This window comes from Centruroides vittatus, unplaced genomic scaffold, assembly GCF_030686945.1.
Source record: "Centruroides vittatus isolate TY-2023 unplaced genomic scaffold, ASM3068694v2 contig_400, whole genome shotgun sequence".
Classification (NCBI taxonomy): Eukaryota; Metazoa; Arthropoda; class Arachnida; order Scorpiones; family Buthidae; genus Centruroides; species Centruroides vittatus.
The window spans coordinates 2,109,210-2,136,309 of NW_027122215.1; the positions used below are offsets into that span (position 1 = coordinate 2,109,210).

The following is a 27,100-nucleotide window of genomic DNA, read 5'->3' on the forward strand; positions in this document are numbered from 1 at the left end:
GTAAGTGTCAGCGAGGTAAACCCGCGGGGACTAAAGGCGACCGACCCTCGGCACTATCTCACCAATTTCTAGTTTTATTCTCTCAATGATTTCTCTGTCTTTATAGTATGAATTCATCATTGGGTCTTCAAATTGCAAATTTCTTGTCAGTATAATTGTAAAAACCTAGAACTTTTATACCTGATTCTTCGTCATCAGTATAAATTCTTCAGGGCCCAATGATATTAAGATTTTGACCTTTTTGTCAGCTTTCAAAATGATATTGTGTGTGATAAATTTTTATAAGTATTTTTGTTTGTATTAAAAAAGTCTGAGCAAATAACTTATGTATAATTTTAAAAATAATAATTTTTATTGTTGCATTTTTTGACAGGAAAACACTGTTGGGATGAATAAAGAAACTAGCACAGTAACTTTAAAAAATTAGAAAATTCAATCTTCTCTTATCAACAGGAAGTATGAAGAAACAGCTGTCAACCATAAATGAACAGCAGGAACAAAGTGTATTCTGGTAACACAAGTATAAAGAGTATTCTCACGTAGAATCTGTTTTACTTTAAACATGGTTTTATTTTCTTAGTTCCTTAAAAGAAAATCTTCACATGTGTTTGCCCAAAGATTGGTCATCATGGAAAAAAAATATAGAAAATACACTTAACATTAACAGATAAAAGAGGCACCACATTAAAAAACGTTCAAGAAAACTATTAAAAAGGTAAAAACACTTGTTAAGAGAATAATTAACCAATTGTTTATAAACAAATTGTTGCTAAAATTTAAATTCACAATTATATGTGATATGCCCTTTATATCAATATAAACTATTCAGTTTTATGTTGAATCATTATTTAAAAATTATGATAATCCTTTCTTTTGCACTTTAAGTCCTGAATTCTCCATGTTCTGCAAAAATAACAATAATCCCAATTACAAAAAATGTCTTTACTCGTGGTTTTATTTACATAACTTGTAAAAATATTCCACCGGTCATCTTTTTTTTATTGTTGTTACATAGCTTTTTCTAAGCAGTAAATAAAAATAAAAAGCAGGATATCAAGTCATCTAAAAAACTAAACATTTAATTGGAAACATAATCACCATTCATTAATATGAGAAAATTAACATTACATTAAAAAGTTGTCTTAATCATGGAAAAAATGAGAGAAAATTAACTCTTGCACTAGCGAAATGAAACCTTACTGAAGGTTATCCTTGTAGGACATCTAGTTTTGAGATTCTGCTAGATGTTTTCACATCTAGAAACTAGTTGTGAAAACTATCAGATACAAATATAGCTGCTTTCACTTCAATGTTCTCATAAAGATGGGCATTCATTCTGTAACTTAACAGATTTCGGTGAATAATTTTGTTTTCAAATGGAAAAGGCACAATAAACTAAGCTTCTGTGGCTAACAAGATAAAGATAGACAATCAATTGCACTTATCCAGTAATATGTAAATTAATTCAAATACAAAATGTTTCTATATGAAAAAAAACTGTCTTTCAATAAATCTGATCATTGCTGCTGAGATACTAACTTACTAGATTCATTATTCATAAATCAGTGACGTATTTCTTCACATATATTTTGAAAGAACTATTTTTTGTTTTCTTACTACATGTAGATGAATATTTCAAAATGCTAAAACAATATAAATTACTTTTATCTAACACCATTAGATTTAAATTGACAAAAAAAAATCTCCTTTTAAATCTGAAAAATATAACAAATGTGTGTTGTTATTAAAGTGAAGTCCAATTCTTTTTATACATTTTTAAAAATTTAATTTCACATAGACCTATTTTTTAAACATGATCAAAAATTGCATGTACAGATGTATTAAATTCATTATTTGTTTTTTTTTAGGAATGTAAAAACAACTCTTATGAAACGAAGAACCAGAATCCTTTACCAAAGACAAAAACTAGAAAATCAAAAAGATTTTCGAAAAGAATTCAACAGAAAAATAAGAAAAAATCAACAGTTAATTTAGAGCAAAACAATGTTTACGGTAAAACTCCACAATGTAAAGCTGGAGAAACAAAATCAATTATAAGATGCATAAAAAGAAATGGGTTTCAAAATTCACAAAACATTGGAAGATATTGCCAACAGTCAACAATTTTAGATTGTAAACATTCAAACAAATCATCTTACTTACAAACACCTAACTGTTTTAACTCTAGCTCCAAGAAGTTATTCAAAAACAATATAACAGACGTGTCGGTTGATCGTTTGACACAAAGAAATAATCTGTAGTAATGAAAGCACATCAGCAAAAAGAAGTTTCCAACAAGAAAACAATTTCGAATCTTTGGAAATAAGCAATCAGAACAGTCCTGCTTTGCCATTCTCTTCTCTTGTCAAACTATTGGAAGGTAACATCCCTCAAAAACAGAATTAGGAAGAAACTGTTCTTTCTGTAAAAGTAAGTTTTATTACAAATAAAATTTATAATTTTTATTTTATATAATATAATTGTTTTTACTATATAGATAATATTTTACATTATTCAAATGTAAGAAACCGAGAAAATATATCCGTAAGTATATTATTATAAAAACTGTTGATTTTACATAAATGCTATTTATTGTAATTCTTATAACAAATGAAAATATTTACTTCCTAGGAAGAAATATGGATATAAATTGAAATAGATTTATCGCACTGCTACTTTATATATATATTTGAGCGTTTGTTAATTTTCCAACTTATTTTTGTTTCAAAATATTAAAATAATTCACAAGACTGTTAATAAAGAATATTTAAATATTTATTGGAACTTTTTTGTTAAATTCACAAATTAAACAATGAATAAAAAGTAAACTACAATGACAAATACAAATGTGATGAACTTTGGAAATCTAAAAAAATGTGAATACATAATATTGACTGGAACAATGATATGGAAAATGAACTACACTTTTAACATGTACTGATGTTTGAAGACAACTCATCTGTATGAAAATACTGCAGACGAACTAGATTCCCGATTTATGTAGCAAAATTATGATGTCAATAGTCCAAATGTGGATTTTTTAAAAATATCTGTTATTTACATAATGTAATTATTTTCGATTGCTGAAAGGGAGAACCACTCGGCAAACAAAATTTTCCTAACAACTTTACATTTTTTCCCCAGCAATTTGGATGGGATGCAGTCGAATCCCCGTAATGCATTTATATGTTAAAATATGTTTTTGTAACATTTAAACATTTCCAATTACAACTCTTACTAAAACTTGTTCTTCTTTCAATTATTACATATCAATAACCAAAAATTAACATGGATATTTCTTTTTTGTGTGACAATAAAATATCACTTTTTAACCATGCCACTGATTAATTTTACTCGATAACATTTTAATCTCAAAACATCCAAACATAATGGCTTTTCTTGAACCTACATTTTCATTTTAAAAATTCATTCATTCTTGATATTCAGTCAGATCCAAAGTTATCACCCTGCTGATTGTACACTCTCCTGGCTAAAATAAAATATATCAAAACTAAATATCAAAACACATTTTTTCATAAATTTACATTAAATGTAATAAGCTTTGCAAACAAATAAATATATATCACATAATGTTATTTCCCAGGAGTTTCTTCAATTTGAAGTAATAGAGACTAAAAATTATATTTTTATTAATGTGATACCTTTGAAAAAATCATATAAGAAAAATGAGACTGATGATATTTCTGAAATAACGGTTGCTTCTTCCAATGTAAACAACAAATAAGATTACATTAAAATCTTGTCTAAAAAAGCAAGCAGTTAGTCAGCAGACTGATTTTCATAATTCAGAAATATCATCAATCACTTTTCTTTCTTGATGTTTTTAATAAGGACATTAAAAGAATAATTAAACCATATTTTCATTTTATTCAAACTCGTGCCAAAAACTTAGACAGCAACACAAACAATGTTGCCTTCTACCCAGAATATTTGCATGTGATGCAATAGATACGATACTTATCAGTTGTATGAGAGCTCAATTAGAGTAGCAATGGGCTGTGTAAAGGATTTACTACCATTTGATTGTGGACAGATCGTCAAAGCAAAAAGAATGGGTCACACTATCAGCAAGGTGGCCAATCTTGGATTTTCTTGTGCAACAGTTTCAAGAATCTACTGAGAATACTTAAATCCCGGACAGATGTCAGCAGCACTTGCACAGTGTGAGCACCCAGGACTGATACAAGAACATGACTGTCGGCAGCTAACCAGGTTAGTATAACTGCACAAGGAAGGGCAATTCCATACCAAATCACATCAGACTTCAACACGGGCAATGTTGAATCCATCAGTCAACACACTGTACAATGTACACTTCATTCGTTGTGGTTCGGTAGTCATCAACCTGCTCGGGTACTACTACTAACACCCAGGCATCAGGCAATGTGCTTCACCTGGTCCAGAAAATATTGATATTGGACAATGGATGACTAGTGCTGTGTTGTGTAGTTAGATGAATCTCGTTTTCAGCTCTTTCAAGCTGATGGTTGTGTTCATGTGTGGCAACCACCACACGAAACCATGGATCCGTCTTGCCAACAAGGTGTCAAGCAAGCTGGTGGTGACTCTGTCTTGGCTTGGAGTGTATTCTGTTGATGTGAACAGGGAGCACTGAGACTGCAGTCAACTTTGACAGATGCAATGTACAGAAGACTCCTGAATGTGCACTCCTTTATGCTTGCCATGTTCCCTGATGGCAATGGTTTGTACCAACAAGAGATGATATTCCTCACAAGTGACACAATGGTTCAAGGAACATTTCAGTCACCAGGCTTAGTGTCCCATAATTGCCGTATGGGAGTCATGTAAACATCAATGCCTTTCAAAACTATCCAACAAATGCAACTGAATGTGTTTGGATTGAAATATCTGTGACTTTAAAGACAGCTACATGGCATGGCATAGACTACAATTTATTATTGTGATAGTATTTTAAAGAGAAAATTAAAATGAACATTTTGCTTTAAAAAACAGCACAAAATACATAATTGATTAAAATACAATTTACACACCTCAAAAGTAAAATTCCAACATCAAGAAGGAATGCATGTAGCCACATACACATTGCAGAGATATGCAAAATAATTATTGCATAACTTTGTTTTTTTCCTTTAGACACTTGTTTATTCAGTAACAAATATAGCTGCTATATGGCAAGGCATAGTATCAATGAGGCATCCCTTGCCAAGCTGCGTCCACTGTGGCACACGTCTATGGTATGTAGTGGTGGTCCCCAGTGTCGGTCACATTGGATGAGGTTCCATGGATGTCAGATGGGAAGAGTTCTGGCAAGACTTCCAGCCAGGGAAGGATGTGAATTCACCATGTGACATGCAGTTGAACATTGTGTTGGTTGCGGCCTGCACCATGGGCCCCACAATTTGAGTGACATACTGGTCTGATGTGTGACCAGAAATGTGCACCAGGGCTATCCACTGATAGAACATGATGCCTGGTGTCATGGAACGATGCCAGGAAATGCTAAATGCTAACCCTTTTCACCGAGCATCAGGGTTAGGATGTCCATGGACATGATTCCTCCGTAAACATTACCCAATGCCATTCAGCAGTCCAGTTGTGATGACAATGACACCATGCCTGGCATGCATCCCTGTGTTGAGGGGTCAATGGCACCCCAGTTGCTGGTTGCCGTGCATACAGCTCAACTTTATGCAACCTGATACAAATGGTTTGGATGGACACAGATGCACCCTGTTGATGACAACAGGTGGCTTTGGATATCTCGTGCCATGGCAAATAAGTCCCGATGGGCCATTCAGCAAATCTGCTGGTATGTACACTCTGTCATGCACTGGTCCTGCATCCAATGTGTCAGACATTGCTGGACAGTGCCCAACACATATGGCAACTGTGCACATTGACAAACTGAGGTCATTTTAACACAGTAAATAGAGAAAGGGATAATATGTGACCAAAAATCAACAGATTTTACTTTACATTTCTGTTATTTAACATTAATTTGAAAACATAAAAATAATTTTTGTGATGAAGGTTCTGGCTCTTCTGAAATTCTTGGTTTTTTGCAATGAAGTCATTTAGTGTCATTTGTCGCAATTTTTTTCTTTTGTTAAGCAAATGTCGGTAGCAGGAGATTGCATCCAAAATGCCTCGTCTTGCTTTTCCACTCTTTTCAAAATCTGAATCATTTGCTACAGTTTGGTAATGATAGTAAAAGTTTGATCAATGGTTTTGGTTAAGGAAATCTGTAGTAAGTTCTTTGGGTTCTTTGTTTTCAGAATGACTATTTTCCAGTTCTGCCAGTTCTTGGAGGTCATCATACAGTAACTCGTCAGTATCATGCTCATCTACATGTCTGCTGTATCAATTAGGTTGACAATTTAGTTAACAATAGACTTTTCTGGTTGAGAATCCTTGGATATCTCAACCATGCGTTTATCAGTTAATTCTTACCAAGCAAAGTCAATATTGCCTATGGCATCTGTGATGTTATATTTTTTCAAAAATTGCACCCACACAAACAGATTTAAGAAAAGTACAGCACTACAACGAATTGCCACCTTTTGCTGATTGATTCATGTTTGGGAATAATCGTATTTTATACGAATTGACCAAATGCCGTGATAATTTGAATCAGCATAAATTTTGAGCAGACCATGTTATACTGAATCAGCATTAATCGAGGTCTTACTGTATTCAGTTCGCTGTCATCTCAGAGGCAGTTTCTACCCTTCTTTGGAAGTTCGGCTGCTGTCAAACGTTGGTGATAATCTTTATAGTCCAAAACTGGATATCATATGACCCAAAGCATACACAAACTTAATCATTTTGTATATCTCTGTCACATCTACTGGTCCTGCAATCTGCACCTGGCTACATACGTTCCTTCATGGTGTTGCAATTTCACTTTTATTTATTTCTAAATACTCCTCAATTTTGTTTTTAATCTAAATATTTGATTAAATACATACCATATACAGTCCGTAAAAAAATTATAAACTCAAGTGAAAATTTTCTGTGTTTTAATTTCTTTTCATCTACAGTCAATTGTTACTATATGAGATGATTTTAATTAGTCTTAAGAATATATAATGAAATAAACAAGTCTTTGTATTGTATCATTTTAATAAACAGTCAAAAATTTGAATTGTTATAATTTTTTGTTGTAAACAATTTATAAACTCAAGGGTGAAAACTGATTATTACCGTTGAATGGAACAATCCACTATGCATGTATTTATGTAAATTAGTATGTGTAACATTTTTGCATGAGTCTAAGAATTCAAACTAAAAAAGTGACAAAAATGCCAAGGGGAGTAACCTTAACTGAAAGTGAAATATGAAAAATCTATTTCTTTAAGGGAAAAGGGTGGCCAACTCATAAAAGTGCTTCAAAACTTGGAAGATCTCAAACAGCAGTACAAAATGTACTAAAAAAGGGCGATAATTATAGCAAAATTAAACGTACAGGACGAAAACCAAGTCTGCAGCCTCGTGATCATCGCCGCATTTCTAGTCTTGCAACAAATGAATCATTGTCTACTCGTGAGATAGGTGCAATTTTACCAACTCCAGTGTCCCACCAAACTGTGTGGAAAAGCTTGAGAAAGAATAAAACAATAAACTTTATGAAAGTGAAGTCCAAACCAAAGCTAACAGAGTTACATCAGTCAACAAGGCTGCAATGGGCAAAAGATCATGATACCTGGACAACTGAATGGAGAAAAATAGTTTTCTCAGATGAGAAAAAGTTTAACCTGGATGGCCCGGATGGCCGAGCATATTATTGGCACAATATAAGAAAGAATCCCAGGGTCAAATCCAGTAGACAACAAGGTGGAGGTTCAGTAATGATCTGGGCAGCAATCGGATATGAAAGGAAAACAGATTTGGCATTTATTAATGGGCAAATGAATTCTGAGACCAAGCTATGTTATATGAACATCTAATCCCATTTGGTCCTCTCATTGGTGGTCAAGACTGGATCTATCAACAGGACAATGCATCTGTTCACAAGTCAGCCAGTACGACAAAGTGGTTTTCATGCGAAAAAATTGAAGTGATTGTTTGGCCAGCACATAGTCTAGACCTTAATCCCATTGAAAACCTTTGGAGTCAACTTGTGGCATTAGTTTATAGCCATGGAAAACAATACAACACATCCGATGAGCTTACAGTTGCATTGTATAATGCCTGGGACAAAATTAAACTAAGTGACATTCAAAACCTGCTTGATTCAATGCCTAAACGAGCTGTGGAGGTAATTGAAAACAAGGGAGGGTCCACAGAGTATTAAACACTTACTAAATCACCTTGAGTTTATAAATTGTCTACAACAAAAAATTATAACAATTCAAATTTTTGATTGCTTATTAAAATGATACAATACAAAGACTTGTTTATTTCATTATATATTCTTAAGACTGACTAAAATCATCTCATATAGCAACAATTGACTGTGGATGAAAAGAAATTAAAACACAGAAAATTTTCACTTGAGTTTATAATTTCTTTACGGACTGTAGTTGTTTGGACTATTATAAAAGGATAGTTTAAAAATCAAATGCAAGACAATGAAAAATTAATTGTAAGATAAAACTTGTTCCAAAAGTTCAACACACAAACTCTTATTTATTGTAACATTGTCACAATGTCAAGTTGCAATTTTTAATTTATTTCGTTTAAGATATATTCTCTCCACCTCAAATTAGTAGTGGTTTGCCCCTGTACATCATACTTTTCCTTTACTAATAAAGTCATGCCAATCATCTAGTAACTGCTTTCAGGGGAACATTTGAAACTATTCAAAAAATTTTAAAAAAACCAATGGGATCGGTAAAATTTCAATTCTAAAAAACTTTAAATTAAAATCCAAGTAAAAAAAACTACTCTTTAGATCCGACTTCGAGTGAGTTAAGAAGACAAAAAAAAAACAACGAAAAGATGCTATACTTTTATAAATTTATTAGTTCTATTTCCCAAATGCATTTCGCAACGCCTCATCAGTGGGTAGTTGATTCTTGGTAACCTCCGTTTCTTTTATGCTGGATGATATTTTCCCAGCATGCATCTATCTGCATACCGTCATTCAGGTTAATTAGATTTGCATATTCTTTTATACAAAAGTGTTCTATGATTCATCGTTTTAAACAATTTTCTTCTTTATAAAGTATTTTTACATTATTTCTATCTATTTTACAAAAATTATTTTTATAATGTAGGTACCATGGCGATTCTTCTCTTTTTAATCTTATTGCTGCCTCGTGCTCTTTTAAACGTATTCCCAACTTCCTTCCGGTTTCTCCAATGTAAGACTTCGTTTGTGGACAAGTACAAGATAATTTATAAATTACACCTGCAACATCAAGTTTGTTTAACATATTTGTATCATCTTTGTTTATGGCATTAACTATATTCAACAATTTGTTCTTTTGTTTTGCCACGATACATATAGAATACTGTTTGAAAATTAATTTATATCTCTCATAAAGTTTATGTACATACGGAAATTTAACATATAAAGTATTATCGATATGATTCTTTATATTATATCTGTAATTTACAAAATGATTGTACCACTTACATAATAAATTCTTTGGATAATCATTCAATAAATATTTTTTAAAGAATTGTTTTATAGTTTGTTTAGTTGTTTTATAGTTTAAAGAGTTTTTTTAAGAGTTGTTAAAAAATATTTATTGAATGATTATCCAAAGAATTTATTATGTAAGTGGTACAATCATTTTGTAAATTACAGATATAATGTAAAGAATCATATCGATAATACTTTATATGTTAAATTTCCGTATGTACATAAACTTTATGAGAGATATAAATTAATTTTCAAACAGTATTCTATATGTATCGTGGCAAAACAAAAGAACAAATTGTTGAATATAGTTAATGCCATAAACAAAGATGATACAAATATGTTAAACAAACTTGATGTTGCAGGTGTAATTTATAAATTATCTTGTACTTGTCCACAAACGAAGTCTTACATTGGAGAAACCGGAAGGAAGTTGGGAATACGTTTAAAAGAGCACGAGGCAGCAATAAGATTAAAAAGAGAAGAATCGCCGTGGTACCTACATTATAAAAATAATTTTTGTAAAATAGATAGAAATAATGTAAAAATACTTTATAAAGAAGAAAATTGTTTAAAACGATGAATCATAGAACACTTTTGTATAAAAGAATATGCAAATCTAATTAACCTGAATGACGGTATGCAGATAGATGCATGCTGGGAAAATATCATCCAGCATAAAAGAAACGGAGGTTACCAAGAATCAACTACCCACTGATGAGGCGTTGCGAAATGCATTTGGGAAATAGAACTAATAAATTTATAAAAGTATAGCATCTTTTCGTTGTTTTTTTTTTGTCTTCTTAACTCACTCGAAGTCGGATCTAAAGAGTAGTTTTTTTTTACTTGGATTTTAATTTAAAGTTTTTTTTAGAATTGGGAACATTTGAATTGAAATATACAAACTGGAAGTCAGGTTATAGTTAATCAAGCCTCCTGCCCCTAAGGTCATGGATTTCTGCTATCTAATTCTATTCTCAAGATTAAGGAAAGACAGACAGACAGACAGACAATAATAGGAATTTATAGGTCTACAGTATTTTTCAAATTGCAGCCCAATAACTGCTTAATCTAAGAATTTTTAAAAAATTTTATCTATACTCATGCTAAGATATAAAATTCTGGGATTTTTTTTGGTGTCCTACATAATTTTACAAAGATTTTAACAGTAAAAAATACATTATCCAGAAATATAAAGTAAAGTAAAAAATTAACTAATGTTTGGGCACAGATTTTAGTACACAGCATATAGAAACTTTTCCACTACATTACCTTCAAAGTTAGCTTGTTTTGCAGTTACACACACTCCTGCCAGCATCTATACCATTTATCAAGGAAGTTTGTCTTTCATTTTAGGAACAGAAATTCTTTAAGGCAGATTAACGAAGTAAGATAGAAAAAAGAAGTTATAACCTTCTTGGACAGATATCTGCAGCAACCAAAACCCTTCAAGACATCACAAATGGCATGTGTGCTAAGAGAAGGTGCTACAGTATAAGAGTTTGTGTTGTAACATAAAAGTTGTGCCAAAAATTCAATTAGCTTTTGATTATCATGCATATGATTTTTAAACTATCCTTTTATAATGGTCTAAACAACTATATGGTTTGTTTTGATGTTCAAAAAAAATAATGTAAAAATGTGCCATTAATTCAAGTTCTACTGTGTGAGTATAGCATGCAACAAACCAAAACAAATTTTTATACGTATCTTAATCTTATGCTCTTGCTTATCAATTCTGATATTTATTTTCCTCTGAAAATCTAATCATAGCTAAATGATGCAGCTGAAGTTCAATCATCATAATATTACTTAAAGTATAAAATTAGACAATTGATATTGTCAGAAACAAAGGGCATTGCATTTAAGTGTTTTTAATATGCAAATTACATAACTGCAATTTGAAAAAATTCATAATTGTTTTAATGAATATTTTTAAAATTTCAAACTACATTTCCACATGCTATGTTGAAAGAATAATTAACTTAGGCAGGCAATAGGAAGGTAAATCACAATTGTTTAACAATAAATTTTATTACTAAATAATTAATTTTTAAGTTATCATAATTGTGTACTGAAACTTACATCAGGAACAATACCAACTAGAGCATCAGCATGACCATAAAATTCCTCTTTTAAGGATATAACTATGCACTGAAAAGATATCTCTGTCTGTTCTCGAATGAAACGAGCAACCTAAAAAAAATATAAATAAATTCAATTCAAATAACCAAAACTTCATTTTGCTGCAGTCCATTTTAATATCCCTAAATATACTCTACAAAACAGTCGAGCATTAGACTCTTCAAATTATATACACTCGATTCCGTTTAGTTGGAGCAGCCACTTTTTTGGGCTAAATCTCAAAGAAAAGAAACCAAACTAATACATGATTTAAATGCTTAATTGGAACAGTAGCAAAAAAGAAATTTAGCAATTTTTGATATATTTTAGTATCTTCCAAAAATATGTATACACTACGTACACTAATGTTGTGTAGGCCTAACAGTTAAGAGACAAAGCAATTTTGTCTTTTATTCGGGCAGTTTGGTTTTTCCGGAGGGGGTCAGCATAGCAGGATGTATCACACTGGGATCCTGTCTGAGGTGGACTGGATGTGAGCTACTGACCCTGCTCTGTATTGGACCAGACAACAAGTTTGAAGACTATTAGGGAACTGTAACTGAGTGCCTGCTTGGTTTAATAAAGCATTAAAATATGTAATAAGTAGGTAAAAAAAAATTATTTTAGAATTTATTATTATTTTGTTTAATTAGGCTAAAATGGATTAGTCCCAATTAAGTGGAATCGACTGTATATCGATAGCAATTAAGACTCAGAGTATTTTACGTGTTTTATATTTTATTTTTATCTAAATAACATTAAATTAAACTTACTTTTCCAATGTTAGTATTATCCAGAGCTGCATCTATTTCATCTAAAACGAAGAATGGAGCAGGTTGATAACTAAAAAAAGGAAAAAACACTGTAAATTTATGTTATTGCACAAAACAAAGTTAAATCAATCCTCTGTACCTGTGTATGGCAAACAGAAGAGCTAACGCCGCTACTGTTTTCTCTCCACCTGACAGGTTACTCATCGGCTGAAATCGTTTACCCGGTGCCACGCAATTATAGTTGATTCCTTCCAAGTAAGGTTCTTCGGGATTTTCCGGACCCAGAAATGCCTGAGCACTCTGATTATTAGTTAAAGCCTGATGATAATTTAATTAAAAAATTAGTAATGTATTTATTTCTCAAAGAGAGGAAAGAGGTCACGTATCAAAAACATCTGTTCTTGCCTTGTATATTTCATCTATCCTATTGCTGACATGATCGAAACACCTCATAAATTTATCATATCTGTCTCTCTTCACCTTTTCAAATGCTTGTTTAGCTTTTTTGGCTCTTTTTCTAGCATTTTCAAACTCTGTATCAGTTTCTTTCAACCTTTCTTTTACTCCATCCAATCTACAGATGAAAATTTAATAACTTAACAATTACTAATATTAGTTTAGTTTTAAATAATTACAAAAAGTAATAAATATATATAAAAAATGTAAATAATAAGTTGAGGCCAAGTGAATATTCTATATATATATATATATATATATATATATACACATACTCAACATGGCAGTAAATGACTTTTAGATAGATATAATTTGAATAATACGATCTAGTATGCAGTAAGTCTCTCACTCCATTTTAATTATAAAATTTATCCAAATTATTAAAATTTAATACCGTATATCTCAGCAGATAAGACGATAGTTGAACCATAAAAAAAGACCCCCAAAATCCAGGGTCTTATAGGACAGATACAAAAAATTAGATTGAAATTTATATAAATTAAAACCATTAAAATAATTACAGTTTAAAAAAATGAACAAACTAATAGCGAGTAGGGTATGTGCACAGAATAGAATAACCCATACGACATTTTTGTGAATAATCAAGGTCCTTACCTGAATGCCGAATCAGTGCGAATGCTTGCAACAATCGCAAGGCAGTGCTGCCAGATGCAAGAAAATAAATTTGTTCATTCGAAAAATTACAAATAGGACATAATTCCGTATACGCTATACAGTTATCATCATTCAAATGATGATCGCTGATCTAAACTAAATTCATAGGTTGTTGATCGTTTGGGGGTCGTCTTATAGGACAGATATAAGCTAAAACTATAAAACTTCGATGAAAATTTATACCTCGTCTTATCTGCCGAGATATACAGTACATTGCCAAATTATTCAAATTAGTAAAAACTGCGTGCGCACGCGAAAGGAGTCCTGCCCGTGACATTCTGCACTATTTCATCATCTCACATATTTTCATTACTTTCAACAATTTTTTTGTATTATTTACACTTATTTAATCTATATATCAATAAATTTTAACAAAAATAATTAATATAGTCTGTGCGGCAAAAGAGTAGAATTGAGTCAGTCTGACCCAGAAGGGTATGTTGGCTGAAAGACAATGCATGATTAACATTAGAATTAAAAGTAAGTAATAAAATTTGTAAGAAAAAAGAAACAGTGAAGACAATAAAAATGTTTTAGAAATGCAAAACAACCGAGATCGGATCCATGTCTCGATTCCCAATGGGTAGCCACATGTCTCCTTCATCTTATACTCTCATGCTGACTTGTGTCTATTCTTTTGCTGCACAGACTATAGCAGGCATGTCAAACTCATATGATATTACGGGCCACATGATCTATTTTGTATAAGTCGGAAGCCGCATGTTTTCAATGTTCAAAAAATTAATAAAATACGATTTTTAGAATGATTATATTATGTATTTATTAGACTCAATATATTGTATATTATTTTTTATAAAAAACAAAAGTTATAATAAGAAATAAACAAAATTGCAGTTTAATATTACTTTTTAGAAAATATTTGACAATGTTTTTCACAAAGCAAGTCATCAAAATTTGGTTGAATATATTCAGTTGATGCAATTTTTAAAATTGATGATAAATGTTGATAGGGTAACCTTGACCTTTCTGAATTTTTGTTATTTTTTTATTAAAGAAAATAGTTGCTCACATAAATAAGTGCTTCCAAACATAGCCAGTATACGGGTAACCAACGATAACATTTTAGGAAACCGATCTACAGATAAATATGTATAAAAATCTGTAATTCCAACTTCCATATATTTTTGCTTAACAAATTATCACATTGGATTTTAATTAATTCCATTTGTAAGTTTTCGTCAACAGTTTCAATATCGATAGATAGAGGTGAAGTAAAAAGACGAAATTGCAATTCACAGCTTTTAAAATTAGAAAATTGTCAATCAAATTCTGTTTCTAATAATTTAATTTGGTCAGCATATTCTGTAAATTTTAATTTAGGTGATTTAAGCAATAGATATTGGCAGCTTTCAAAGCTTTCTTTTCCTATTTGTTTTCGCCAAAGTAATCATTTTTGTTTGAAAGCATTAATATTATCAAATAGTGTTGTCACAACACGATTTTTGCCTCTAAGCTTAAGATTAAGTTGATTAAGATGACTTGTAATATCAACTGAGAAAGCCAGGACCTTTATCCTTTGTCCATCTTTTAATTCAGCGCATTCGTAATTTTTTGTTTCCAAGAAAATTATGATTTCGTCCAGCAATTTGAAGAATCGGTTTAGCACTTTATGACTTGAAAGCCAACAAACTTCTGTGTAATATGGTAGATCAGTGTATTCACATTCTATCTTCCAAAAATGAAGCGAATTGAGATTATTAAATCCACCTGCCCGAATATAATTTACAAATCACAAAAATTATGACGTTTACAAAGTAGATTCACACAAACAGTCAAAGTTCCAAAAGTCACTATTCCTGAACAGATCCGTCGAAAAGACACCTTGCAACACATACTTTGGATACAGCCGCTCATCATGGCAATAGTAGATGAAACACCTTACGGCAGAGCGCACAAACATCCGCCTTGACGTTCCAGCAAACACTTGACTTTCGCGCCAAAACCTTTCCTTTTATATGGATTGTAGCAATCGCTGATGGACAAATCAGCACATAGCGGTCTTCCACGACGTCCGCCGGCCAATCATCGTTCGTAGATTCAAAGCCGTGGCCGTTATCCAACCGTCTTTCCTAGCGTCGACCAATTTGAATTGGTTGGACGAAATACGGAACAGACAAACACAAAAAGGGCGGGAATCGTACAGTTCAAAAAAGTTCAAACTTTCCAACTTCAAGCGTCAAAGCTTGATATTTAAAAGTCTCGGCGGGCCGCAACCCAGGTGTTGGTGGGCCGCAAGCGGCCCGCGTGTTTGATATGCCTGGACTATAGTAACACAGAAAACATTGTTTTAAATAATAATAATCTTCAAAAATAAGGCTGAAGATATTTAAAATGGACAGTTGTGTTCCATTTTGTTTTATGGACATCCAGCATTAAACTAGAATATGAGATTTTGGCTTTTTCATATATTGTACTGGAAGTCCCATTTTCACTGACCATTGATTATAAGCATAACTAAAAAAAGTCATTTTTTTGTGTTAGCAAATGAGACCAATGAAACTTCACACATATACATAAAATGATATTACTATACAGAGGAGTAAAAATTCAAACTTTGGTTGAGACCATTTGTTAATTTTTATTGCTTTTATGATAAAAATAATAATCTGATAAAACTAAAATTTCTGACTACAAGATCATAAAATGTTAATTTTTTTCTACTTACTTTTCTGTTGCTTTCATATTAGGAGCTTGAATTCTGTGTAAATGAGATTGCATGTCAGAGATTTCTTTATATAGACGATCTCCTTCACGTTTGACCTCATCGTGAGAATCCAACTAAAAAAATATTTTTAATTCATTAGAATTTAATTATTAGTTTTATTATTATGCATCAATACTTGAACAACTACTTACATCTTTATATTCTTCTGAAAGACCGTTATAATCAATTCTAATTTTAGCTTCTCGTTCATATATTTTTTGAGTGCTCTGACTACCAGAAATATCGGTTGATTCGGTATCGTCAGTCTGCATCGGAGTTTCGTGATCGATATCTTCCATTGTACCCTGTTGCATAGGAATAACAATATCTTCGAGCTAATAAAAATTATCAGTTAATTTTTAAAAACTTATTGTAAAAATAATACTAATTAAATAATAAAGAATATAGAATTAAATATTTACTTTACAAGCTTGTAGTAAACTGTGCCTGTCTGCCCTCTTTTGTTCCAGTCTCGTTTCTAAACCAGTGACTAATTTTTGGGCCGCAGATATTTCTTTCTGAACGGTTGCTAAACGCTTTCTTACTTCTGTTATTTCGTCTTCCATTGCATCTACATCTGTCTTTTTACTGATTTTTGAATTTTTTAACCTTTCTAGATTCTGCATTTCTTCGTCTATCAACTAAAAATGATCAATGATCAATTATGTCAAAAATTTCATAAAAACAAACTACAAATTTTTAAAAATTTGTAACAAAACAATTATCCATACCTGCATCTGAGTTGTTTCAGCTTTTTTCAATTTAACAAGTTCTTCTTCATCTTCTTCCACTGTTTTTGTCCACTTGCGCATATTTTCTACATTAAAAATTTTCAATTTTATGAATAAAAGTCCACCTTTATTTTGTAAATTTTGCTAATAATTTTAATTTGAAATACCTAAAGTATCTTTAGAACGTTCATATTCTAAACGATTAATAATTCTATTTTTTTGATTATCAAACTCTAATCTCCTTTTGTCCCTTTCTTGTGTGGCCCTCAATTCCCTCTCTTCATATTGTCTAGGAAGAAAATATACATTCCCATTAAATGTTTAATGACGATAATACCGAGATTTAATATTATTTGTTCTGAAATAATCCAATCACCTGATATTTTCAACTCCAATGGAAGTACAAAAATCAGCAAAAACTCTGTCTTCTACAGTATTCATGGATTCTTTTACTTCCTGAATTTTTACTTCTCGTTCTTTCATCCTCTCTTGAATTTCTTGAATACGAGGCTATTTATAATTTTTTAATGTGAATAGCACATTTATTATAACATAAAATAAAATACAAAATATAGTTCATATTTACATCGAATGTTTCAATTTCTTTTTCCAAAGCTGCTATGTCTCTTTCTAAATTAGCAATTACTCTTCTTTCCTGAACAAAATTTTAAAATACTTTGTTGTATCTAATTAATTCAAACAAACACATATGAAAATTAATTAAATTACTGTATTTTCTTTATCGGTGATAGAATATTTTAAGCGAGTTTCCAATCCCCTGATCTGAGATTGTATTGTGGTTAAGTCAGATTCTTTTCTAGTTTTCTTCATCATTTCCTTTAGTTCTTCTGTCAGTTTCTCTTTTCTGTATTTCAGATTATGAAGAGCTTTTTCATCCCATCTCCTTGCTCTTTTTGCTAAATCACTGAAAGGTTTAAAAATTTTATTTTACTTGAAAATAACTTTTAAAGCAAGAAATATGTAAATGCCAATTTATCTTACGTGCTACCGCCAGATATAAATCCATTCTTTTGATAATAAGTACCATCGAGTGCAACTGCCTATGTGAAAATAATTAAACAAAATAAAGACATTTGAAATAGAAAAATAAAATTGTAAATTAATTATAAATTTCTTTTACATCATAACGTTTTCCATCGCCTAATTCATAAGCTACTTTACACGCATCTTCTGCAGTTTCACAAACTAATGCATTGTTAGTTGCATAAAGAATGGCCCTCTTTATTGCGGGTGGATCGTACTGAAGAACATCATACAGTAACTTCACGTTTTTTGGTTGTTGAATATTTCTGAAAATATTTGAGCATGTATATTTAGAAATAAAATAAGAATTGTTTCCCACATTTATCACTACTTGTATTTACCTGAGTCTTTCTTTAAGTGGTTTGGCATCGATATAATCCAATGGAAGAAATGTTTCTGCTTCTAACATTTGCTCTTTCAAATATTGGATACAAGACCTTCCCGTACGTTCAGTATCCACGACAATTGCTTCCATATTCCTCCCGAGTACTTTAGTGATGGCAACATTGTAGCGTTTATGAATGGGTTGACACATATTTACAAGTCGATCATACTGGAAAATACACAGTAACAAAGGATAAATATCTTACAAATAATTTTGTAAAATGTCAAAAATTAAAGAGATGAGACAAAATGAATTCATGAATTGACAATTAATATATTTAGACCAATAATCTGTAAGGATATATAGTTGTTACTTTACAAAATTTAGACATTACATCTATCCCATCAATATAAATTATTTTCAAGATAATACAAATTTCAATGATATAAATTTGACATTACAAATCTTCAATTTGTATATTGAGATGGACTCAAACTTACTATAGGTTTCCCTGCTACCTGAAAATAGAGTATGCTATTTTGACTTATGAAAGGTTTCATGGGAATAAAGTGAAGAAGCAATTATGATTAATTTATATGAGAAAATTTTTTGAGTGTTTTCAGAGATAAAATTAACTTATAAATCATACTAAATAACGAACAAAACCTAAAATAATTTCAACACATGGTAAAAACAGGAATAATATGATAAATACACAGTCTATATAAAGTAGAAATGAAGTACAGTGTAATCAGAAGTACTCTGGTGCAGATTCACTAATTACACAAACTTTTGTGAAGTAGAGGATACCCAGTGAACGATTTAAAGTATTTTGAACATTTATTTTTACTTTGAAATAATCATTATATATGAATAATTTCATACTTATATCTAGTTGAGAGTTCTTTGTTAATATTAACAACAAACTAATGCATTCTGTCAATATTTGTATTTCTTTTTAATTTTTTGCATATTTTATAAAATGAATGTGTAGTAAATATATAAATATTAAATGTAATCAAAAACTAATGATGAATACACATATTAAAAAAGTTTTATTGAATATAATACAAATTTAAGTTAATTACTTTCAAAATAGTTCTCTCTGCTAGCTACACATCTATATTCCAACACAATTCTATCACTCTGCCACTTTCAGAAGCAACTATAATAAAAAAATTGCCAGAGGCAGTTTACTCCAGGTGACCATGAACAAAATCTGTTGAATTAACTCCCCAGAAATTTTTTTACAAGACCCACCCTGAATGTTGGGCCCCATCCCCTGCTATTTGGCCACTCCAAACCCAGACTGGATATGAATAGAAAGGCCCTTTTAGTGTCCACAGAAAGAAGAAAACACTCAAGAATAGACAATTAATTGATACCATTAATGTTCTCAAAGGATCAGATTTAGCACTTGGACAGCTGAAACATTATTCAAACTGGATTTCCCTTTCATTATTACTTGAACTAAGCCAAATAAAAATCTCCAAATCATTGGATATTTCTCAGCAAGTTAGCCTTCTCAGATTATTTAATTTTTTAAGCATTTCTGTTTGTGGTCAAAGTCAATAGACAACTTTATTATTCTTATTCTTTAATCGATATAGATCTTTTAAAGAATCATTCAAACCATTCATAAAACAGCTTTTTTAAAGTCAGTAATATTTCCATAAAATTTCACATTTTGTGTATTTGTATGATGTCTATCCAAGTTTAAAGAAAAATTACAAACTAACTCAGACAATTCTTAGAAACATAACAAGCATAAACACCACCCAATGGTTTCCTCCTCCACAAGTTGCACATTTTTTTACATTTTTTTTTTTATCACACTTTATATTACATTAATCAATAATACTTAGAAATTTACATTTACTTACCACTCCAGGAAATAGCCTTTTAAAATGATCGACAATTTCTGCTTTTTTTCTCCTCCTCGAATCTTCATGTTTATCAACCTAATAAAATATATTTTTAATAATTTAAAATGAGACATTCTGATAAATTTTTATATAAAAAAAATTATAAATTTCATAATTTAAACAATCGATCTAATTACTATTATATACTTATAAGTCATATACAATATGTCATTGTTATTAAATATTTTTATTCATTGCTATATTTTCTAAGATATAAATTTTAAAATTTACTTAAATTATTAATAAAATTTACTTAATTCATAATTTTATGATCAGGCATTTCTTGTTAATAGTACCATGGCATATTTTAATATTCATAATTGTGCCAACAAATCACAAGATTAGTACATATGTTAACAACAGATTAAAATTTTTATTATTACAAATTTAGTCTCTGTAATCCAAAAAACTTTTGGTAGACTAATCTCACAGCAATATGGTTGGCAAATATTAATAAAAGTAGTAATAATAAGTTAGATTGTTTAAAAAAAAGCTGGTGTTTTACATAAACTTGAATGTGATTGTCAAAATCCATGTGTGTATATTGGTGAAACCGGGCATGTGTTAGAAGTAAGAGTTAAGGAACATGAAGCTGCCATCAGACTCAAGTACAGTAATTCCCCGTGGTTCAACCATACAAATAATAATAATTGTAACATTAACCAAAATAATATCTTTTTCAACATACAAAATTTTTATATGTATAAAAGAAAATTCAAAGAACATCTAGAAATAAAAAACCAAAAAAATAATAATTTAATTAATAACTCGAAAGGTATGGAAATTGATTACCGCTGGTACAATTTAATAGATGGCGCTAAAATAAGTTAATAAGTAATAGGATGTCACCACGTGATTATTATTGTAATAAAATTCAACCTGGTATACATGAACTAATAGTGTCGTTATTTTTTAACAATTTTTGTGAAGTTTGTCAAAGTATTTTATACATTGTGAATGCATTATATCTATACATTTGTTTGTCAGCTTATTTATAACCATTTACTGCTTTTGGAGTGTTTATTATACATCTGTGGAGAAAATATTTTTTAGTTTGTGAGTATATGTGGTGTTTGCACTGTTTATTTAAATTAGCCATACATTAATATGATGTATACAAAAATTGTATTTTTAGGATACCAATCAAGGTGAGGAAGGTTTGCCCTCCCACCCATCTATTTAAATATAAATATAATGTTGTAATTTACACCAACGTATATTGTAAATCCCCCTTTTTTAAACTAGTTATTGTCATACATTGATGTCGTGTTCTAAAAACTTTTATTTGCACTGAAGAAGGTTTGGAACAAATTAGACCAACTCTAAATGCATATGATGTAGTTCTAAATAAAATCAATTTGCCAACCATATTGCTATGAGATTAGTCTACCAAAAGTTTTTTGGATTACAGAGACTAAATTCGTAATAATATCTACTGTACAGCAAAACATTTATATTAAAGATTAAAATTTAATATTTCATAATAAATTGCACACAAACATTATTATTCATTTATATTCTTCTAATAAAATTTGAAAGAATATATTTTATATATAGCAACAATTACATACTTTGGCATCTCCTAATTCATTCATGATAGATTCTAACTCTTCATTTATCTCCTGAAGACGTTTCTTTGCTTCTTGTACTTCTTCTCTAATATCTCTTTCTTGAGTTCGAAGATCAGAGAGTCCCGTTTCACTTGTTCTGATTTAATAATAATAAAGATATTTTAATACTGTGTTTTGTTAAATGGTATTTTAGTAGGAAACGTTGGTAAACATTACAATGGCTTTGATCAACTGATAGTTTATATACTATATATAAATTACTGCAGGATATTATTACTAGTTACATTTGAATTATATTATTCCTAATGTATATAGTAATTAATCAATTGCAAGACAAAAATAAATAAATAAAATGCTGTAATTTGAGATAAATTAATAATAATTAAGGTTAGAAATTTTCAGTGCTACACCAATTTTGTATTTAAACTGACTTGTGAGCATTAAAAAAAAAAAAAAAAAAAAAGACAAATGTCATTAGTTAAGTGTAGGGCCCCTAGTTTCCAAAGTTTCATCAAAATGCACCAAATTCATACTCCAGCATCATTTTATACACATCTGTTTCAGTATTACTTTGTTTCAACTGATAAAACAATCACAGTATTCAAATCTTGGATGGAGATTCAAAAGGAAGCCACAAATCACAATCACACATTGCTAGATTGAGAAAAAAGTAGCAGACTGAGTTGAGCTAATAAATAAGAAACGACTTTTGCTACTAAACATTTTCTATTAGACTATTTGCAAATTTTATTATATATTTTGCAAAATTTGCCATTCAAATTTAACATGCAAATAGTCTATAAATTTAATAATTAAAACAATGGGATCGGTATACTTAATAAAATACTAAAAACAAAAATTATTCTCAGTTTTTACTTGTTTTAAAACTGAGAATAATCTTTATTTACATAAAATACTAAAAACAGTCATTAAAAGTTATAAAATAATTCATTTTTGAGTGTAAATTATGAAAGCACAAGTGATAAAGAAGAGTATTTTCGTAACAGTGTAAATTTGTTATTTTGGAATAATTTTTAGTAAATAAAAAACATACCATGTAATGAATTGCACACTTTATAATATAAAAGATTTGAAAAAAATTTAATTATGATAGTTTCATATACAACTATCAGTTGTTACAACTGGATTAATAATGAGTGACTTATGAGGTGAGCATCCTCATATTTTTTAAAGCCTAACGTTTTTGGCTTTTTTCAGCAACTTATCACACAAAGTAGTAACAGAAACAATCAATCTTCATATTTGTATCAATTTGACCTCTTTTTAAAATTTACTGCACCATTTTGTCTCTTTTTTGTCTCAAAATGTCTAACACCAACAATAATAATCATCTTTAAAAATATGTAGACTAGGCTTAAATTAATTGACTGCTCAGTTGTCAAGATATTCTATGAGGCACTGATAATCAAACCTTGACATTTCATAATGCATAAAATATTTTTCAGACTTCAGGATTTTCTGGTAATGTAATCAACTAAATAATTTCATTTTCTTGAAAGTCTACTTCTACTCAAACATGTCAATGTCAGAATAAGTGAAGACAATATAGCTTTTATATATATATATATAATCAACAAACAAACAAAACCAAAAATGTTATATATTTAGTAAGTTTTCAAATCTACAATAGAATTTGAGAAGGGGATCTAATACATCCTACAATATATAAATACATCATTTTTGACTGTAATTCAAAAGAAGTTAAATACAATAACATCATCATCACACATAACGATCAGGATAATAGAATAGTTTTTCCCAGGATATTTAACCCTTTGCCCTCAAAAGTACTGATTGGTCAGTGCCCCCATTGTTAAGCAAAACTTCGAGGGTACCAATTCATAGGCACCCTATTAAAAAATCAATTTTTATAAAATTTATTGACAACAGATATCAGCACTTGACGGCAGCATCTTGTCTATCATCTGTTTCACATATTTTTGTCCAGGTGGTATTTTGTTGACTTAAAAAATTTTAATTAATGCTTTTTTTTTCTTACTTTTTCATTTCCTGATATTTTTTAATTTCATTTTTAACATATTCATGCAATAATATTGCTATAATAAGTTCATTCAGCTATAATAAGTCAACCTGTTATAAATATTCAAGTTGTGACCTTCAGTTCTGATATTTTATTTTTTTTTTAATTTTTAATTTTTATTTTAATTGAAAATATCAGCAAATGTTACATATATTGCTACTGGTAATCATATGTTTATTACAAAAATATATAATCTTGTTCGATATGAAGTGAATAAAATATATTCGTTGATATATATTGATATATGCTGCTCGTTCATTATATTAGTTGATAGCAGAATAAAGTTTTGATTTCAAACAAATGTTTGATATAATGTGTGATAATTTCACAACGAATAAACTTACAGGCATAAGTGTTATATCAAATCTTACAAAACAATATTCTATGTCTTTCTAGCTCAGTGCCAGCAAACAACTAGTTAACTAGACAATGTTAATTTTGACAAAAAGTTACAAATTATCAAGTTTATATGTCAGTTCTGATATATATTATTTTTTTTCTTATAAAATGTATTGAAAAATATCATATTTAAAACTAAAGATATCAATAAATGATAATTTGATTTTTGGTGAATTTTTAAAATAATATCGCCTGACTGACCTATATTGCCTTAGGAGGGATCACAAAATAAACATAAATAAGATGTCGGGGGAAAAGGATTAACATAAAAATATACGACAATGCTTAAAAAAAGTCTTTTACATTTTTGATTCACTCATTCTATAAATTGCTTGTAAATCATGCACTATTACTTTCAAATCATATAAATTATCATTATTTTTATTATTTATAAAAGCAAACAATTTTTTATGTATAAATTTTTAAAAATACATTTTAAATTATTTTAAGTATTTGTTTACATTTCATGTTCAAAGATTTTGCTCTAAAAAACATAAAATTCAAGAAAAAATTAATAAGTACCTGATATATTCATTTAACTTTTCCAATCTCCTAACATTTTCATCAAGTTCAGAACGTTTTTGTTTAATTTTGGCTTCCACTTCAGTTTTCTTACGGACTTCGTTATCATATCTATCTTGATCGGATTTTTGGTCTCTGTTCACAGAATCCAATTCTTGTAAGTATCGAGAAGACAATTTGCCAGCTTCTTCTTTCAAATGATTATATTCTTGTACCTAATTATATAAATGTTTCTACTTAAGATTAAAATCAATAAGTATAATTAAAATCAAACAATGATTTGAGATTAAGCAGGCTTCAAACAAAATAATTACAATGAATAGGCATTAACAGATTATAAACAATATTGTTAGGAGTTAACAACCCAATTTAAGATGCATTATCATCAAGTTAATCATATGACATTCATTCTACAGTAACATCAACAATATATATCTTTAAGATCACTGTCTTCTATGATTCTGAGTTTAACTTCATATATATTATATATGTCACAGGGATATGATAAAAGTGGGGATTTGGTCAAATCCCTAAGGGAGATGATCAATTTACTGTAGATGTTAAAATAAAGGTTCAATATTGACATTTCCCTAATTAAATGAAGTGATTTGATCAAATCTCTAAACTGTTTTCTTGAAATGACAAAAAACGAATCAACAAAGTAAGAAGTACTTATATAAAAAGATAGAGATAACGTCAAGTTTATTTATTTTTATTGAAACACAGTGTAATTTGTGGCACCTGGAGTTACAGAAAACGTTATTTTTTTTACACATCTATTTCTTTTGCATTGTACCTTGGATTTTTCACAGGAACATTTCTTAAACCCTTGACCTCCAAATAAAGATAATTTTCTAGCAATTTCTCGCAAACTTAGCTTTATCACAGTTGCACAAAACCATTAAGTCACGATAGTCACGCGCATTTATATTTTTCTTTATCATGCTGCTCGCTCAAACACGTCCTGATAGTAAGTAAGTAAGTAAGTAAAGTTTATTGTAATAGGGTATACCTGTTACAAGGGGGAGAATCAGTTGATACCAACATAGTTGATTTTTATTTAATAATTATAAAATATTGACGTCTTATAATAATATCTAATTTGTTCAACATTGATATATATTTGCAATACTGCAAAACATATGTATTTGATATATTATATCACATTACATAACTACAAAAAATTTTTTAAATTATACAAATTATCATCAAATTATAATTTTTTCCACGTACAAAATGCTTAGTTAGTATTTCATTGTTGATCTTGTTCGTCGCACGGAGGTTATATCTATTTCGTAACACTAGTGCCTTGCTATAAAATGACACTTATAATTTTTGGGGGATAAAAACCCCTACATCTAGAATAGCACCAACTGCAAGATAATAATTATTATTATTGAATTATCTTCTTATTATTAAATCTTAGCCAGGTGGAGAAATTTAATGGTAAAAAATTCTGAAACATATCAGTTGCTATATAAGGTTCTGAAATTATATTATACCACACAAGATTTTGACAGATTAGAACAATCTTAAGATAGGCAGAATTCAGGAGAAATATATCAATTATGTACTTGATATAATGACTTCGGTGGAATAGTTGATATTTTTTCGATCCCCTAACTTAGAAAAAACTTTAATAATGATTATCATAAGGAATAAGTGTAGGCCAAATCTGTTTCAATTTTTCTATTACCACAGTTTTAGCATTTAAACATTCAAACTAACTATTATTTCTTCTATCTAGCCATAATCAGAACTATGATGACGATCAATTCCTTCTCGAAAAATCATTCAATTGGACTACTTTATCTAGATTAATATCATATGTATATTTTATGTTGTCTTTAATATAATAATCATCTTTTATAATAATTCTATTCCCATTGTGTTTTTCTTCTTTAATTATTGCCAATAATTTTTTTCTTCTCATTCTGGATCTCATGCATAAATCCGAAGTAACTATTATCTTTTCCTTCACTTTATTATTGAAGTCGCCTTTCTTTTTCCAGAATTCTTTAATAATCAGATTCCTATCATATACGGACCCCAATAATATTTTCACTATGGGTTTGATTTCACTGTTGGTTAATCTAACCACTCCTTTTATGTGACTATTAATTATTCCCAAGTCCTTTTTTATAAACTGATTAATTTCTTTTACATGATCAGTCGAGTT

The 27,100-nt window shown here is 29.8% G+C and overlaps 1 protein-coding gene and 1 long non-coding RNA gene across 2 annotated transcripts in view; one reads left to right on the plus strand and one right to left on the minus strand.

Annotated features, from left to right (window-relative positions):
- Nucleotides 1-1,854: 1,854 nt before the first annotated feature.
- Nucleotides 1,855-3,337, plus strand: LOC136976450 (uncharacterized). Its single transcript, XR_010880932.1, has 3 exons — nt 1,855-2,430; nt 2,498-2,544; nt 2,632-3,337. It is a non-coding gene; the product is annotated as an uncharacterized lncRNA (long non-coding RNA).
- Nucleotides 3,296-27,100, minus strand: part of SMC1 (structural maintenance of chromosomes 1) — a 62,462-nt gene continuing 38,657 nt past the window's right edge. The window contains exons 9-27 of the mRNA XM_067271699.1: nt 24,922-25,136; nt 21,939-22,074; nt 20,326-20,403; nt 18,459-18,670; nt 18,215-18,383; nt 18,076-18,134; nt 17,803-17,998; nt 17,660-17,728; nt 17,450-17,583; nt 17,241-17,362; nt 17,074-17,159; nt 16,765-16,983; nt 16,495-16,677; nt 16,304-16,416; nt 12,892-13,060; nt 12,626-12,804; nt 12,487-12,556; nt 11,675-11,785; nt 3,296-3,490 (exon numbers count right to left, since the gene is read on the minus strand). Of these exons, the coding sequence (XP_067127800.1) occupies nt 3,431-3,490; nt 11,675-11,785; nt 12,487-12,556; nt 12,626-12,804; nt 12,892-13,060; nt 16,304-16,416; nt 16,495-16,677; nt 16,765-16,983; nt 17,074-17,159; nt 17,241-17,362; nt 17,450-17,583; nt 17,660-17,728; nt 17,803-17,998; nt 18,076-18,134; nt 18,215-18,383; nt 18,459-18,670; nt 20,326-20,403; nt 21,939-22,074; nt 24,922-25,136 (2,580 nt within the window). The 3' untranslated portion in view covers nt 3,296-3,430. The remainder of the gene's footprint in view (nt 3,491-11,674; nt 11,786-12,486; nt 12,557-12,625; nt 12,805-12,891; nt 13,061-16,303; nt 16,417-16,494; nt 16,678-16,764; nt 16,984-17,073; nt 17,160-17,240; nt 17,363-17,449; nt 17,584-17,659; nt 17,729-17,802; nt 17,999-18,075; nt 18,135-18,214; nt 18,384-18,458; nt 18,671-20,325; nt 20,404-21,938; nt 22,075-24,921; nt 25,137-27,100) is intronic.